The 18,704-nt window shown below is 39.5% G+C and overlaps 1 protein-coding gene across 2 annotated transcripts in view; it reads right to left on the bottom strand.

Annotated features, from left to right (window-relative positions):
* The window catches only part of LOC115212272 (ankyrin repeat domain-containing protein 16-like), a 109,956-nt gene that overhangs the window by 18,265 nt on the left and 72,987 nt on the right, over window positions 1–18,704 (bottom strand). Inside the window, exon 5 of one of the 2 annotated variants that reach the window (XM_036503074.1) lies at window positions 25–183. The exons of the other annotated variant lie outside the window; for it this stretch is intronic. Within the exon in view, the coding sequence (XP_036358967.1) occupies window positions 25–183 (159 nt within the window). The remainder of the gene's footprint in view (window positions 1–24; window positions 184–18,704) is intronic. 2 annotated transcript variants of the gene reach the window in all.

The raw sequence follows: 18,704 nt of genomic DNA on the forward strand, positions 1-18,704 counted from the left end.
GATGATGATGATTCAATTATTTACCTTTGCTGCCAAATGAAGAGGAGTGACTTTCTTGTGGGAAGCTGGCATGGGATCCACATGTAGTTCATTCAGCAAGTAAGCAACAGACTGCAACTTTCCACTGTGTGCAGCGATGTGCAGCAGTTGATAGCCAAGTTTATCATGTTGATTTATGTCAGCCTGAAATGGAAGAAAGAAATATGGAAATCATCTGGTTATTAAGCAAATGGAAGGTCTGAAATGATAATTATTTTAATTAATTATTAATTTCGTTTTTAGTATTTTTGTGTTTAACAATACGTTTCAAAATTTCTTCAATCTCTAGAGTTCTATTTGTGTTTATATATATACATATATATATATATATATATATATATATATATAAATGATTGATTGATTGATGGATGGTATAATTATCATCAATAATCACCAGCTAATCATGCAGAACCCTGGCTAGTGTAGTATTCCAATAATTAAAGGAAGATCAGTCAGGCTCCAATTAATACAAAGGGGAGCACTTTGATACTCCTAGGTGAATTGCATATATACATATAACTATGTGAGTAGGCAGGACCGGCCTTAGGAGGTGCGGGGCCCAATTGGGAACAATTTTGGTGGGCCCCAGGTTACCAGTCAACTTGCAACAAGGTCTATAAAATCATAAAAATATAAAAAATCCAGGCATTGAAACTATGCTACTGTGCAGTGCTACGTAAAAACACTCAGTCCATGCTGTAAAGTGGTGGCATTAGGGAGGCATCAGCCACAAAAAGCAAGCCAAACCAGACAGGTGCCCCTGTCAAACCGGCCAACCCATGCCAGTGTGGAAAACGGAAGTTAAATGATGATGATATGCATATATGTACATACACATATTATGTATATATTTGTGTGTGTAAGGCATGTGTAAAATTTGAATGAAATTGGTTGTGTAGTTCTCAGGTTTTAGGGAAACACACAGACAGACAGACACACATTCTCAGTTTTATATATATATATTGGCACGTAAAAAGCACCATCCGAATCGTGGCCGAAGCCAGTGCCGCTTCGACTGGCTTCCGTGCAGGTGGCACGTAAAATGCACCAATCCGACCGTGGCCGATGCCAGCCTCGCCTGGCACCAGTGCAGGTGGCACGTAAAAAGCACCCACTACACTCACGGAGTGGTTGGTGTTAGGAAGGGCATCCAGCTGTAGAAACACTGCCAGATCAGACCGGAGCCTGGTGCAGCTTTCCGGCTTCCCAGATCCCTGGTCGAACCGTCCAACCCATGCTAGCATGGAGAACGGACGTTAAACGATGATGATGATGATGATGATGATAATATATATATATATATAAACATAGACTAAAACAGGAAATTCAGTTAAATTCTTTATTTCAACATTATAGTTTATGTAATCTTGATATGTATTTCAATAGCATATACTAATATGTTGTGTGGTAATCATTACATAGATGATTACATAATAACTTTAGAATGCCAAATCTTAAGAGGAAATTAGTAATTTAATCCATTGTTAATTACTAACGTCACTAGGTAGCCAAGTGAATAGGCAGAACTGCAAGTGAATTTAATAGAACATGATGATGATGATGATTCTATATATATATAGCAAATAAGAAAAATAATTTTATTACTTTTATTCTATTGGTGAGACTAGCTTAAGGTGACCCGCTCTACATGCGGGTGAGGGTGTGGTTGTTACTTTCTGTTTCTTATCGCCACATTCTTCCTCTTTGTTTCTCTCTCACTTTCCCACTCTCTGACTCTTCCTTTCTCTCGGACTCTCCCTCACTTTCTCTTACGCGTGCATGTACAATTGCAAAAATAATTCAAAATTACTTAAAATTTTGTGAAATTTGATACATTTTTTCTGGTATATTTTGATGGTTCATGATGCAAATGAAAGCTAAAGATTTGGCCTTTAACACAATGTCATTTTTACCCATGTCAACCAAATAATGCAAACAGAAAAAAATTAAATCTAAAAATAGGGCAAAAATGTACCCTTTTTAAAAGTTGAAAAATTTTACCCCCCTTTCCAAAATCCCCCAAATTTTTACACCCATAATTAAAGATAACTGCCTCTAGCCCCTGCAGCAACACGAAAAGCCACCATTATTCAAACAGCACAACCTGTCTACCCCATATAACTCAATTTTTCCCATATTCCTCACCATGGCAACCAAATGGTAGCCCCGAGCGACTTGCAACCCTCCTCACACAATTACCCACCCCATTTTACTCCCCAGTGTAAATTTTGGTGCCAATCCGACCCCATCTACTCCTTAAACCATTCGCATCCCAAAATGAGACAAATAACCAAGAAATCAAACAACTTTTTCGCTTTTCAGCTTTATAGATATTGATTATATATATACACATATATATATATAAATTAACACAATATATCTGATTAATAATATCTGTTATAATTGTGCAGTGGTGGTGGGCGATAATAATTCACCGTTCTAAAAGACCTGTGGTGGGAATATTTAAACTTTTGCGGCTGTCAACGCTTTCTCTCTTTAGATACAGACAGACGTACAGTGAGAGAAGTGGTGGGAGAAAGAGTGACAGAGAGATGGCGAAGGTTGAGAGAGAATGAGAGTTGAAAGTGACAAACGTCGTTATAGAGAGAAAGTGGAGGGAAGGAAGGAAAGAGAGAGATCAAGGAAGACAGGGTGATATCCGAAAGGGAGAAATGACAAACACTTGTCAAAGTCTGGGTTTTGTTGCCCTAGTAACCACAGCTTTTGAGATAGGGGTTTCTAACCTAGTCCAGTCACTTCCTCGCCTCTTTTTACATGTCCCTGTAAATTTTGGCACCAATCCATCCCTTAAACCGTTTCCATCCCAAAATGAGACAAACAACTTTTTCACATTTCAGCTTTATAGATATTGATGAAGAAAGAAAAGAGGGAATGGTTATAAATGCAGTCAAGGTGTCTGGGGAAAAGAAGAAATTCAACATCTAAACTATTACTGATCAAAACAAATTTGAGTTAGTGATAGTAAATAGCTTAGAATTTAATGGTAAATATAAAATCTGGACAGTACATATTTATTTACTTATACACATATCCACACACTCACATACATGCATATACATATACATATATAACTTTACATTTATTTACACATGTTGACATAAATATATATGTATTTTTATTTTTTATTTTTTTTACTTGTTTCAGTCATTTGACTGCGGCCATGCTGGAGCACCGCCTTTAGTCGAGCAACTCGACCCCAGGACTTATTCTTTGTAAGCCCAGTACTTATTCTATCGGTCTCTTTTGCTGAACCGCTAAGTGACGGGGATGTAAACACACCAGCATCGGTTGTCAAGCAATGCTAGGGGGACAAACACACACACACAAACACACACACAAACACACACACATACACATATATATATATATATATATATATATACATATATTCGACAGGCTTCTTTCAGTTTCCGTCTACCAAATCCACTCACAAGGCATTGGTCGGCCCGGGGCTATAGCAGAAGACACTTGCCCAAGATGCCACGCAGTGGGACTGAACCTGGAACCATGTGGTTCATAAGCAAGCTACTTACCACACAGCCACTCCTACGCCTATATACATATATAACTTTACATTTATTTACACCTGTTGACATAAATATATATGTATATCTATATGTCTGAGCATACATATATTCATGTATATGAAAGGTAGTGTATGTTCAAATACATCAGACTGCATCCAAAGAAAGGTCACTTGCTTGATAGACATGAGGTCGTTCATAAACACAACCCAGCCCTGAACCCACAGGCATGCTGTCTTTTGTCTCTCTGCCTTTCCTACTGTAAACTATAATGATTTCTGCTTCTCATGACTGGTTAGTCTTGTACTACTGCCAATCAGGCTCTGCACAAACCACTATTCTCAGTCTTTCTCTTGCAGAATGCTGGCATCTCGAAATCCCTCTCTGAGCATGATTTCTCTATAATCATTGACTTGCAACTGTTCAAGTGGAATGATATTGGCATTAATCTTAGAGTAATGTTTGCCATGAGTTGTGACTGAGGGAGGGTATCAGCAATTTATGAAAATCAATGGAAACATAGTTTCCTTGGTTTCATTGGAAGATTGACTGCTACCAGTATAAAGTTTGACTGTTGCTATGTTGTTATTGAATACATTCAAATGTAAATGAATGTTTTAACATTCTGTCATGGCATATTCATTGTATTCACAGGAGGAGCAACATTGGTATTGATCTCAAGGCGGAGAGCTGGCAGAAACATTAGCACGCCGGGTGAAATGCTTAGCGGTATTTCATCTGCCGTTACGTTCTGAGTTCAAATTCCGCCAAGGTCGACTTTGCCTTTCATCCTTTCGGGGTCGATAAATTAAGTACCAGTTACGCACTGGGGTCGATGTAATCGACTTAATCCCTTTGTCTGTCCTTGTTTGTCCCCTCTGTGTTTAGCCCCTTGTGGGTAGTAAAGAAATAGGCATTGATCTCAACAGTCTTGGAATGGCTGCACAGGCTATAGTTACAACTCCTTCCTTCAAACCAAAAGAAAAGCCCATTCATGCAGAGGAGTAGATGTGGAAAGATCTTTACCATAAATGTGATATAAGACACATACAAATATGTATATGGCATAGTTTATGCAGTTCAACCTTAGTGTGTTACAAATATTTATTTTGTTATTCCCTTTGAAAGGATAAAAAATTTATTGCTTTTGGGAAGATTTCAGGAAGCTTCCAAGCCTTTTACATCATTGCTGCTGTTACTGATATGGTTGTCATAGTGGGGGAAAATGCATTATTTTGAGGATGTGTACCAACAAAAACCAGACTGCAATATCAAATTTCACAGTTCCTTATCCAGTGGGAAGGCACTGTTTGAAGGTCTAAAGTGGAATTTTCCTGTTGCTCCTTTCTTATCAAGAGTGTTCAGTATCCCAATGTTAGCAAGACGTAATTTTTGTATAGGAAGTCATGTGGAAGGTTGGGCCTTTAGGTCAATCATAGCAAAGAGAAAGGCAAACAAATGAAAAACATAGAGAAAGAAATTACCCATGAACTGAAATTATAATTATTAAGGAGGCGAGCTGGCAGTATTGTTAGCATGCCAGACAAATGCTTAGCAGTATTTCATCTGCCTTTATATCTGCCAAGGTTGAGACTTTGCCTTTCATCTTTTCAGGGTCAATAAATTAAGTACCAGTTACATACTGGGGTCAATCTAATCGACTGGCCCCCTCCTGCCAAATCTCAGGCCTTGTGCCTATAGTAGAAGGATTATTATTATTATTATTATTATTATTACGGTAGTAAGTTAGCAGAATCATTAGCACATCAGACAAAATGTTTAGTGGCATTTCCTTATGTTCTGAGTACAAAATCTTCCAAGGTCAAGTTTGCCTTACATCCTTTTGGGGTTGATGAAATAAGTACCAGTCATGTACTAGGGTTGATGTAATTGACTACACACTTCCCCAAAATTTCAGGTCTTGTGTCAATAGCAGCAAGGATTATTATTATTATTATTATTATTATTATTATTATTATTATTTATTGAGTGAGAGAGCAGTGCATGCCATCAAAGTGACACTGGGGTAAAATATACGAAGCCCAGTATACCCATCATGACTACTCATCTGATAAGGGTACACTAGGCACATGCATCACAACCATATGTGCGCGACATGGTGATCTCATATCAAGATAAACAGCACATGACCTTGCAGGTGGGGCCCAGTTAGAATTTTCCTCAGGTTGAGTAATCCATCCCGCTCAAAAGGTCCCTGAATAAGGGTTGTTTAAGGATGTTGAACAAAACACCCATGTTTCCAGAGGTGAATTATTCAAACCCCAAAGAATCCCCCTCAACACATGGCTATGATGCTCCCCCATTATTATTATTATTATTATTATCATTATTATTATTATTATTATTAATTATTATTCAGTAGTCTTATTTTTATCACGTGCTTTCACCACACTACCAAGCGCAGCTGTGTGCCTTGAGTTCTACTGTGGTTTGTTGATGCTCTTATTTTTACTCTATTGAAAGTGTTTTGCATAGGATGTGTGCAGTGCCTAGTAGTACTATTTTCTGTATGTTATATATACTTGTTAGTTTTGGTGTTTTTGTTATGTATTTGTCTAAAAAAATTTTTATATCTAATGCGCCTATTATGATAGGAATTGTTTCTGTTTTTAGACTCCACATTTGAGTTACCTCTATTTCCAGATCTTAATTATTATTATTATTATTAAGGCTGGCATAATTATTAGCATGCTAGAAAAAGTGCTTAGCAGCATTTTGTACATCCTCACATCCTGAGTTCAAATTCCACTGACGTCGACTTTGCCTTTCATTCTTTCAGGGTCAATAAATTAAGTACTAGTGAAATACTGGGGGTCAGTGTAATCAACTAGTCCCCCTCTCCACAGATTTCAGACCTTGTGCCTCTAGTAGAAAGGCTTATTATCAATATTTTCATCATATCATCAAGTTTTACTTGGAAAGGAAGGTGAGATTGAAGAGGGAGCTGCTTTCCCCTCTCCAGTAAATTAGTGAAAGTAGTGAACAAGATTTGAGTGAATGGGCCCACTCTAAGCATATGGCTGTAGGTTGGGAAATGATGGCTGAAAGAGGACATTTGCCCTTGATGGTCAAGACAGTCCAGGATCTGTATGGTACTTTGATTGATCACTGGGAGTTGTCCCACCCCAATGAATGTATTTTTTTCTTGTTTTTGTAATTTTCAGTTCACACATTTTATACACTTCACAACTATGTTTTATACTGTTCTTTGTATTTTTAAGCCCTGTGGGGCGTAAGGAAATGATTATTTTTATGATTAATCATTCAGCATTCAAACTGTTCTGTGAGATGTAATAATGTAAATTTATTTACATTATTTTGAATCAATCATGCATTATCTCATACCTCTGAGAATTTGATATGGTTGTTTAATTTTAGAAAAACATTGTAGGGTAGGTTTGAGAGGCCTAATATTGTCAGTTTTAATGCCAAAGGATTAAGGTGGTGAACTGGCAGAATGATGAGAGCATCAGAAGAAGAGCTTTACGATATTTCTTTTGGCTCTTCCCATTGAGATCAACTTCACCTTTTGTCCTTTTGGAGTTGATGAAATAAAGTACCAGTCAAGTACAGGGGTTGAAGGCTTTGACTAACCCTATACACCTCTAAAATTGCTAGCCTTGCACCTAGAGTAGAAATCATTATTTTGAATATTTAAAGTACCATCTAAGTACTGGAGTCAATGGTATTGACTCAACCCTTCTCCTCAAAAATTGCTGACCATGTGACTACATCAGAAACCATTAAAGGTGGCAGATTGGGTAAGCTGTCTGATCAAAAAATGATGATGATTGTCTTGGGTGAGCATTGTATAAAGTATATCTGTGTGGGTTGTGTCATAGTTTGAGTGGTGTCTGTGTAGAATATGTAGTGCACATTATCATTACTGTTGTTGTTGCCCACTGCCTTAATAATAATAATAATAATAATAATAATAATAATAATAATAATAACAACAATAATAATAATAAGTTAAGATCAGTTAAGTGGCTCTCATGGCTTCTGATCTTAACTGATTGGAAGTGTTATCATGTACATTGTTTTGTCTTGGTATAAACGATGGGCTACAGCAAATATTCTGCTCAATACCACAGATTTGCTTGTCAGTTGTTTGACCTTAACCAGTTGAGCATGTCCCTTAGTGGCTGACAATATGAGCATCTCTGATCACGAGCAGAAGTAGTGGGGGAGCATCTTAGCCATGTGTTGAGAGGGATTCTTTGAGGTTTGGATAATTCACCTCTGGAAACATGGGTGCTTCGTTCAACATCCTTAAACAACCCTTATTCAGGGACCTTTTGAGCAGGATGGGTTACTCAACCAGAAGAAAATTCTAAGTGGCCCCCACATGCAATGTTATGTGCTGTTCATCTTGATATGAGATTACCATGTCATGCACATATGGCTGTGATGCATGTGCCTAGTGTACCCTTATCAGACAGGTAGTCATGATGGGTATATTGGGCGCTTCGTATATTTTACCCCAGTGTCACTTTGATGTCATGCACAGCTCTCTTACTCAATAATAATAAGAAGAAGAAGAATTTGTAGTGGTGTCTGTGTAGAATATATAGAGCTGGTTATCTGGAGCTTCAGGTCAGTTTTGATGAAGCAGGCCGATGACCAAAGGAATTCCACAAGTGACCATCCCGCTTTCTTTCTAAGTGTAAGGAATCTAATTCCATATTATTCAACATTTGCATTTTTTCAGACAGCAAGATGTGATTTGAAGGAGATTTGACTGTTATTTCTAGCAGAACATGTGATTACATAGAGGCTGTCTCATTCTGCAGAATGTGAATTGTGTGGGATGTGTTATAGTGTTAGTAGGAAATTATGTAAGGAGTATGTATGTGTTGTGCTATATTAGACAGGGTTGCTATTATTATTCTTAGCTTTATAAACGCAGGAAGAATGAAAGGCTATGTGTATTCTACTGGAATTCAAACACAGAATGTAAAATATGTCAAAAAAATATATCTGCATTTTGTTTGGCACTCTGCCATTTTTACTACTTTACCACACTATAGATCAGGATAATTATATAATGATGATGATATAATAACATTTATTTTTCTTAATTTGCCACCAGGGTGATGGATGAGAGGGACAAAGACAGATACAATGTGCAAAGGTTTACATAGAATGAAATGATGAATAAAAAAGAGGATACACAGTATAAATAAAAGAAGTAGATCAAGAATACATTTCTTTCTTTAAGAAAAAAAATGTTGATAGTGATCCTCTAGGATCAAGTAGAGGAACCTCACCATTCAAGATCTCACTGAACATCAAGGGAAAGGACTCTCTCTCTAGTTCCATTTCTCTGACTCACAGGTTTATATTTAGATTGGTGCCATCCACTCTTGGTATTTTTGCCACTTCCACTCACCTTTCAATAAATTCACTTGAGGACAGCATCTTGTTCTCAACCCTCACTTTCCTTTTCAAGTAAACCTTGAAAAAGTCAATGAGGGCTCTACAAAAAAGGATGTCCTGTTCATATACCTTTCAACCTAGTCCACCAGACAAACTGTTTTGCCATAGCCACAACACAGAGGAAAACTGCCTTACCCACTTGATTAAAGGAGGACACCTCCCTGCTACAAATCCTCTTATAGATTGCTAAAGTGGGACACACATCAGTCCCCTGACAGACTGAGCATGTGATGCAAAACGGTTCTGATAGGTGGTTGTATTCTTTGACCACTGAGTAGACACTGCTGTGCATTGTAGTGAGCCAATCTCTGAAAGCAGGTATTCTGGCCAATTTCAGGACGCCATCCATTGGTCAAGCCTATCAAACCCTTTAGGCTGATCCAAACTCATCAGAGTCCTGCTGATACTAGCCTTGGTCATAGCCCTCTCTATGATGTATTTCATAAGGTGGAGGTTGTCCTGGATAGACCTGTTTTGGGTTTGCACACATTTGTGCTTCCACTATGCAACCAATGATGACAAGTGCCAATTTTTTCGTTAATACCTTGACAACATTCTTAAACTCTGTATTCAGCAGAGTTATGAGCCAAAAGTTGTTGAGCACATCCCCTTTGTTTGCATTCTGTTTCAGTATTGTTACTACTGCCCTAGCACTGGGAATTCTCTCATTCTGCTGCTAGTTACAGCAGATGTCTGCCAAAAGGTCGCCAAACAAACCATGCATGAACTCAGAATTTACAAGGCAGACGAGCCAATCTGGGTGATTTGTGTCTTTGCAACTGCTCATCACTTACCATATTTCGGCAGCTATTATGGGCTTTCCATCAAATCTCACATCTGCTGGGAGCCACAGCAGAGTGTCCAGGTATGAACTAAAGTCTACTACCATCACTGACTCATCACCCTCTTGAAACAGTCATATGAAGTGCTACTGTAAAATCACGCACATCTGCTCAGAACCATGTAGTACATGCCCATGCTGGTCTGTCAAAAACCTGATTAAGTTTTGTTTCCATGTTGTGTCTCCCCCATTCAGGCCCATCAGATGGCTTTAGCTCCCTCCTGGTTGAATACAAGGACCTTAGCTCAGACAATGCAGTCTTTGTGTTGCACCTTGAACAAATGGTCAAGGGCCATTCTTGCCACAAACATATTAGTCGCCAAGCCTTTACTAATTGCCTCTTCTAGGCTGTTCACTAGTCCTTCCTCTAATCTATTTCCTTCAATAGTTAGTTCTTTGTAAAACTAAACGCTATCAAATCTACTCTAATCAGGTTGTTGACTGTCAACTGCTACTTAACTACTTCACAAATTTGGTCCTTGTAATCTTTGTGTACTAGTAAGGATGTCCTAAACTTCCAGTAACCAGGTCCTAGCTATGAGTCCTATTTAAATTAACTGAGCAGATCACAAGTCTGTGGTCTGTGTAGCTGACCAGTGTGAACTATGTCATCCTACACTAACCCTATCCACTGACCTAACAAATACTCTATTGGCACATCAGCAATATCCAGGCAGAACCTGCCAGAGAGCTGGATGTTTTTGTGTAGGTTTTTGAGGCACTTGTATCCATTTCTCCTATGCACTAGCTCCACATGTTCAATCCAGGTGTCCAAAATACAATTCCAGTTACCAACTATACTAAAGAGCAAGATGTTCTGAAGAAAGTGTCTAGCCACCTGAAGAAATCAGGCCAAACTGCTTCAGTTGGGGCAGAGATGGCCACCATTCTGAAGGCACCACCTTTCCTGCCATTCATGTCCAAGACCACAAGACTACCCCCTGAACCAAAGAAGATTGTTCATATATCAAGGTTCAAGGATCTCCAGAACAGTACTGTCTCTCTGCCATCCCAAACCAACAGACCACAAGATTAGAAAACCTTATAATTGCCAAAAATGAGTGTCAAGGAGTGTGTTCCAGAAATTCTTGTCTCACTAATGGCTGCCACATTTATATCAAGTGACCTAAAATCGTTGAGCAAGTGACTCTGATTCCAGTCTGAATCCAGGTCCTGAACATTTACACGGCCTACTCTAGGTGAAGTCATTCAGGTGAGAGAAAAGCAAGTGAAGAGGCTATTTACCTTGGTTTTCACAGATGCCTGTTGAAACAAAAGATGGTATAGGCACACACCAGAAAAGGTCACAGAAAACAAGAAAGCAACCATACTTTGGGATATGCCAATACACACAGATAGAGAAATTAAGGCCAATAGGCCAGATACAGTTGTCAGTGATCATGAAGAAAAAATATGCTTTCTAATTGATGTATCAATACCAGCAGATGACAACGTTTCTCTAAAAGAAGTGGAGAAACTTTCAAAATACAAAGACCTGGAAATAGAGGTAACTAGAATGTGGAATCTAAAAACAGAAACAATTCCTATCATAGTAGGTGCATTAGGTATGATAAAAAAATATTCAGACAAATACATAACAAAAACACCAGGACTTACAAATATATATAATATACAGAAAATTGCACTACTGGGCACTGCACATATCCTACGCAAAACACTTTCAATACAGTAACCATAAGAGCATCATAACAAATCACAGCACATACCCAAGGCACACAGCTGCGCTCGGTAGTGTGGTGAAAGCACACTATAAAAATAAAACTACTGAATAAAAGATGTGCTACAGTAAATATTCTGCTCAATACCACAGATTTGCTTGTCAGTTGTTTGACCTTAACCAGTTGACCATGTCCCTTAGTGGCTGGCTGATGATATGTGCATCTCTGATCACGAGCAGAAGTGGTGGGGGAGCATCATAGCCATGTGTTGAGAGGAATTCTTTGGGGTTTGAATAATTCACCTCTGGAAACATGGGTGTTTCGTTCAACATCCTTAAACAACCCTTATACAGGGACCTTTTGAGCGAGATGGGTTACTCGACCAGAAGAAAATTCTAACTGGGCCCCACCTGCAAGGTCATGTGCTGTTTATCTTGATATGAGATCACCATGTCGCGCACATATGGTTGTGATGCTTGTGCCAGTGTACCCTTATCAAACGGGTAGTCATGATGGGTATACTGGGCTTCATATATTTTACCCCAGTGTCAGTTTGATGGCATGCATTGCTCTCTCACTCAATAATAATAATAATAATAATAATAATAATAATAATAATAATAATAATAATCCTTTCTACTAAAGGCACATGCCCTGAACTTGGGGTGGGGAGAAGACTAGTCAATTACATCAACCCCAGTGTTCAACTGGTACTTATTCTGTCAACCCTGAAATGATGAAAGGCAAAGTCAACTGATGTATAAGGTAGCTACTGTCCAATACTGTTTCTCTTTATGAAGTGAGGGCTACACATCTTCCAGGAAATTAGAGCGTAAAGATAGATGAACTGCTGCTAAGCATTTTACTTGTTATGCTTACAATTCTGTCAGCTCACCACCTTAATAATGATAATAATTCTTTCTACTATAGGCACAAGGCCAGTCATTTTGGGGGAGAGAGCTTGTCAATTATATCAGTCCTAGTACTTTACTGGTACTTACATCATTGACTCTGAAAGGGTGAAAGGCAAAGTTGACCTCGGCGGTATTTGAACTCAGAAAGTAAAGATGAATGAAATGTTGCTAAACATTTTATCCAGCATGCTAATGATTCTGCCAACTTGCTGTCTTGACTTTAGCAACAACAACAACAACAGTAACTACTACTACTACTACTACTACTACTACTACTACTACCACTTTTGATACAGTAAAAACAAACAAAACTGAAACAAAATACTGCACATACGCAAGGCACATGGGGCTGAGTAGTGCAGTGGAAGTATACAATAATTAAACAACAACAACAATAATAATAATAATAATAATAATAATAATAAGAAGAAGAAGAAGAAGAAGAAGAAGAAGAAGAAAGGAGGAGGAGGAGGAATGTAACTATGAAGTTACATGCTTCTACCACTCTGTAATTATTTTATCCATAATTTATGTTCTACCTACAGCTTGCACTGTGTGACATTTCTCTTCATTGGATGTCAACTAGAGATCATTATGATTTCAAGACTTTTGCACAGTATTGCTCCTTTAGACAGTGCCAAGCAGCAGTGATGTTTAACAGAAAATGTCTGGATTCTTTTGGCCCACATTACATGTTTTTCTTTTTTCACCCACCTCTTGAAACCAAATCAGATTCAGCTGTAACCACTCCACCCATGCTGTGTCTATTTTGTTTTACTATTTATTCACCAAGGATTATGGTTTTTAACTCTCACATGTCACTGCCACATACGCAATGACTCACTTCTCAGTTTTTCCTTAGCAGGAGTAGGATGATTCTGAGAATATTTATTTTAATATTTTCATTCTACATTTATGAATTTTGTACAAGCTTATATATATATATACTCTTTTACTTGTTTCAGTCATTTAACTGTGGCCATGCTGGAGCACCGTCTTTAGTCGAGCAAATCGACCCCGGGACTTATTCTTTGTAAGCCTAGTACTTATTCTATCGGTCTCTTCTGCCGAACCGCTAAGTGACGGGGACGTAAACACACCAGAATTCGTTGTCAAGCAATGCTAGGGGGACAAACACAGAAAAACACACACACACATACATATATATATATATACATACATATATACGACAGGCTTCTTTCAGTTTCCGTCTACCAAATCCACTCACAAGGCATTGGTCGGCTCGGGGCTATAGCAGAAGACACTTGCCCAAGATGCCACGCAGTGGGACTGAACCCGGAACCATGTGGTTGGTTAGCAAGCTACTTACCACACAGCCACTCCTGCGCCTATATATATATATTTTTTCTTTCTAATAGCCTAAAGCAGCAGCTGTTAAACTGACTATTACTAACCCCCACCAAAAGATATTAGTGAAGTTTTTTTTGGCCCTCTCACTCTTTATTAACCTTTTAGTACTTAAACAGGAAATATCTGGTGCAAATATTCTTATTTCTTTACTACCCACAAGGGGCTAAACACAGAGAGGACAAACAAGGACAGACAAACGGATTAAGTCGATTATATCGACCCCAGTGCGTAACTGGTACTTAATTTATCGACCCTGAAAGGATGAAAGGCAAAGTCGACCTCGGCGGAATTTGAACTCAGAACGTAGTGGCAGACGAACTACCGCTAAGCATTTCGTCTGTCGTGCTAACACTTCTGCCAGCTCGCCGTCTCTGGTGCAAATATTCTGTTTTGTGTTCATACCAGCTAGATCTGGCCTCTCACACTTACCCTACAATATCATTCTAAAAGTTTACAGTCACATCACTTAGCATTCTCAAAGCTACAAGATAATGCATGATTAATTCAAAACAGTCTTTCATCTTTTATTGCCCACTTGTTTCAGCCATTAGACTGTGGCCATGTTGGGGCATTACCTGGAAGAATTTTTTAGTGGAATTAATCAATCCCAGTATTATTTTCTAAAACCCTGGTACTTATTCTATCAGTCTCTTTTGTTGAACCACTTAGTTATGAGGACGTTAACACCAGCACTAGTTGTCAAGCAGTGGGGAGGGGGTAACACACACATATATTTATACATATATATATGATGGACTTTTTTCAGTTTCTGTCTATCAAGTCCACTCACAAGGCTTTGTTTGGCCTGAGGCTATATACAAGATACTTACCCAAGGTGCTATGCAGTGGGACTGAACCCAGAACCATGTGGTTGGGAAGCAAGCTTCTTACCACACAGCCATGCCTGCCCCACAATGTAAATAAATATGCGTTACATTTGACAAAATGATTTGAATGCTAAAGGGTTACAGAGAAGACCTTCTCAGACTTTATCAGAAGAGTAGATCAATGCCTGTGACCCTTCATAGAGCCTCTGTGACTTGTAGGCAGGGATGGAGAAAGGTGTCTCCTCAAACAATAGACTGACCCAAATTGTTACAACTGTATGAGCTTCAGTGGAATGGAAGCACTCCGTCGGTTACGACGATGAGGGTTCCGGTTGATCCGAATCAACGGAGCAGCCTGCTCGTGAAATTAACGTGTAAGTGACTGAGCACTCCACAGACACGTGTACCCTTAACGTAGTTCTCGGGGATATTCAGCGTGACACAGAGAGTGACAAGGCCGGCCCTTTGAAATACAGGTACAAGAGAAACAGGAAGTAAGAGTGAGAGAAAGATGTGGTGAAAGAGTACAGCAGGGATCACCACCATCCCCTGCCAGAGCCTCGTGGAGCTTTTTAGGTGTTTTCTCTCAATAAACACTCACAACGCCCGGTCTGGGAATCGAAACCGCGATCCTATGACCGCGAGTCCACTGCCCTAACCACTGGGCCATTGTGCCTCCACTCATGAGCTTCATTAAAGGCATCCAAGACCAGTATTGAGCTGTTACACCAGTTGATGGATTAAATCTACTACCTGTGTAGGCTATGGCAGGATTTGAACCCTAAAAGGGAAAGAGTTAGAACAAATGCTGCAAAGCATTCTGGGCATTACAATCCCACCAGTCTACATAGCCCTACATTTGGCCCTTTAGCAACTCCAGAAAGATAAAAGGCAAACTTAACCCCTAACTCTTCACCTTGGTGTTTGACAAGTTAAAAAAGTTGGAAACCATTTTGATTTTAAGGAATACAGCAATTGACATAGCTACCCTCAACTATGAGAAACACTGACTTGATGGAGACTGTTAGATTATAATCACTCATCTATCAAGTCAAGCAGATTTAGTTTAGAGCTGAGCTTTCCAAATTTTTCACATTGGAGATGTACTTAAAGAATTAAGATTTTTCACATCCTAAGTTTTGTAAGTGAAACTAAATATATAATATTTTATCTTCTATCTTTTACTTGTTTCAGTCATGTTGTAATCCTTAATATTGGACTGTTATAATGCCCACAGTGATATAGCAAAAGAGTTAGTAAGACAAGTAAAACCACAAATATCTATGATTGTTTACTTAATACTATCTCTTGACACTGACCAACATCACCTTATTTATAGCAACTAGCACATACCACTTGTCACATGGGAGGGGTCTACCGTTATTACTATTATCCCCACAACATATCCCTTTTAAGTTTTCTTTTTTCTTAGAGAGTGTAATTTTATTTCTTTTAATAGCAATACTTTTTATATCACCCCCACCTCCCTATTTTGATTTTTTTTTCTTAGTTACACATCATCATCATCATCATCATTTAGCGTCCGTTTTCCATGCTAGCATGGGTTGGACGGTTTAACTGGGGTCTGTGAAGCCGGAAGGCTTCATCAGGCCCAGTCAGATTTGGCAGTGTTTCTACGGCTGGATGCCCTTCCTAACGCCAACCACTCCGTGAGTGTAGTGGGTGCTTTTTACGTGCCACCTGCACAGGTGCCAGACAGAGCTGGCAAACGGCCACGAACGGATGGTGCTTTTACGTGCCACCTGCACAGGTGCCAGACAGAGCTGGCAAACGGCCACGAACGGATGGTGCTTTTACGTGCTACGGCACGGGGGCCAGGCAAGGCTGGCAACGGACACGAACGGATGGTGCTTTTACGTGCTACTGGCACGGGGGCCAGGCAAGGCTGGCAACAGACACAAACGGATGGTGCTTTTACGTGCTACCGGCACGGGGGCCAGGCGAGGTTGGCAACGGACACGAATGATGGTGCTTTTACGTGCTACCGGCACGGGGGCCAGGCGAGGCTGGCAACGGACACGAGCGGATGGTGCTTTTACGTGCCAACGGCACGGGGGCCAGGCGAGGCTGGCAACGGACAAACGATCGGATGGTTTGCTTAACCACAGCTGCAATTTCCACTGATGTTGATTTGGTTTGATTTTGACTGTTCTCACTGGTCTTGCCTGTGATGATGTTGGTACTTGAAAAATATCATATACCCATTTCATTGGTCCTTCCATTCTCTTGGGTTTTTTTCAGTTGGTTCATGTATCTCTTGTATACACCTTTTCAACTTTTTACCAAGTATAGCATTTTTCCTATGCATTTGGTAACCACGCCATCTTCCCAACTGTTTTCTGTTCTTATATGACCTCACAAATACCTTTTCACCAATTTTGCAAAATCTTGCTGGATTTTCCCTTGCAATTTCTCTCTTTTTACTTGATAGCAATTTGTCGAAGACTAATTTTACTTTCCTCATAAATATCAGCTCCGCTGGTGACATACCTGCTAATGTATTTGGATTTGGTGTCACACAGTATACTCTTAAGAATTGTTGTAGAGCTACCTCATCCATGCCTTCCTTATTCGACTTCCTTAGGGCTCTCATGAATGTATCATCAAAGTGTTCTGCCCGTCCATTAAATCTAGGACAGTATGGTGCTGTAGTTACATATTCTATACTCTCTCTTTACTCTCTTTTACTTGTTTCAGTCATTTGACTGCAGCCATGCTGGAGCACCACCTTTAATCGAGCAACTTGACCCCAGGACTTATTCTTTTTGTAAGCCCAGTACTTATTCTATCGGTCTCTTTTGCCGAACCGCTAAGTAACGGGGACATAAACACACCAGCATCGGTTGTCAAGCAATGCTAGGGGGACAAACACAGACACACAAACACACACACGCATATATATATATATATATACATATATACGACGGGCTTCTTTTCAGTTTCCGTCTACGAAATCCACTCACAAGGCTTTGGTCAGCCCAATGCTATAGTAGAAGACACTTGCCCAAGGTGCCATGCAGTGGGACTGAACCCGGAACCATGTGGTTGGTAAACAAGCTACTTACCACACAGCCACTCCTGCGCCTATAGTGAACATTTTACAGAACTTTTTAAATTCAAAAGACACAAATGGCATTCCAGACACTATCGTGTCTGGGATGCCAAATCTCATGAATTGCTCACGTAAAAAAACTTGTTATAGTTGAGGAGGTTGGGTTTTTACACTTACAAAATTCTAAGTAGTATGAACCGTTTAAAAGACTAGCAAAATCAATGTGTAGTCTCAGCCATGCAACATCTACTTTTGGCCAAGGTTCACTTTTTATAGTTGGTAATTTTGCTGCAAAAGCACATCCTCTACAGCCTTTCACTTTCAATTGCTTTATCCATTTCTGACCGGTAAACGTAGCTATGCATTAAAGCTTTCATCCTTGAAATACCAAGATGTCCAACATGAAATTCCCATAACATTTTTTTTTGTAGTGTTTCAGGTATCACTACTCTTTGTGCATATATCAGTTGCTGAGACCCCATTTGGTCATGACTGACCATGGGATTCCACCTAGAAAGTTCTATTCCAAGGCACAAGTCTGGACAAGGTTGATTATGGAAGACCAGCATTCGCCCACACATACCAGCCTCCCCTCTCCATGCCACCGATGTTATCTAAGGGAAAGGCAAAGGCCGATACAGCTTGGCACCTGTGACGTTACAACTCATTTCTACAGCTGAGTGAACTGGAGCAAAGTGAAATAAAGTGTCTTGCTCAAGAACACAACATGCAGCCCAGTCAGGGATTCAAATTCACAACCGCACGATCGTAAGCTTGACGCTCTAACCACTGAGCCATGCGCCTTCACATCAGGAAGCCATCACAAATTGAGTATAGGTTCACATCTTGGTTTTGTTTCACACCAAACCTGTTCCTACTTACTTTTCCCGACCACAATGTACTTTTAACTTCTATTATCAATTTGTCCTTCACTGCTTTATGTCATTTAGGGTTA

This window comes from Octopus sinensis, linkage group LG5 (genome assembly GCF_006345805.1).
Source record: "Octopus sinensis linkage group LG5, ASM634580v1, whole genome shotgun sequence".
Lineage (NCBI taxonomy): Eukaryota > Metazoa > Mollusca > Cephalopoda > Octopoda > Octopodidae > Octopus > Octopus sinensis.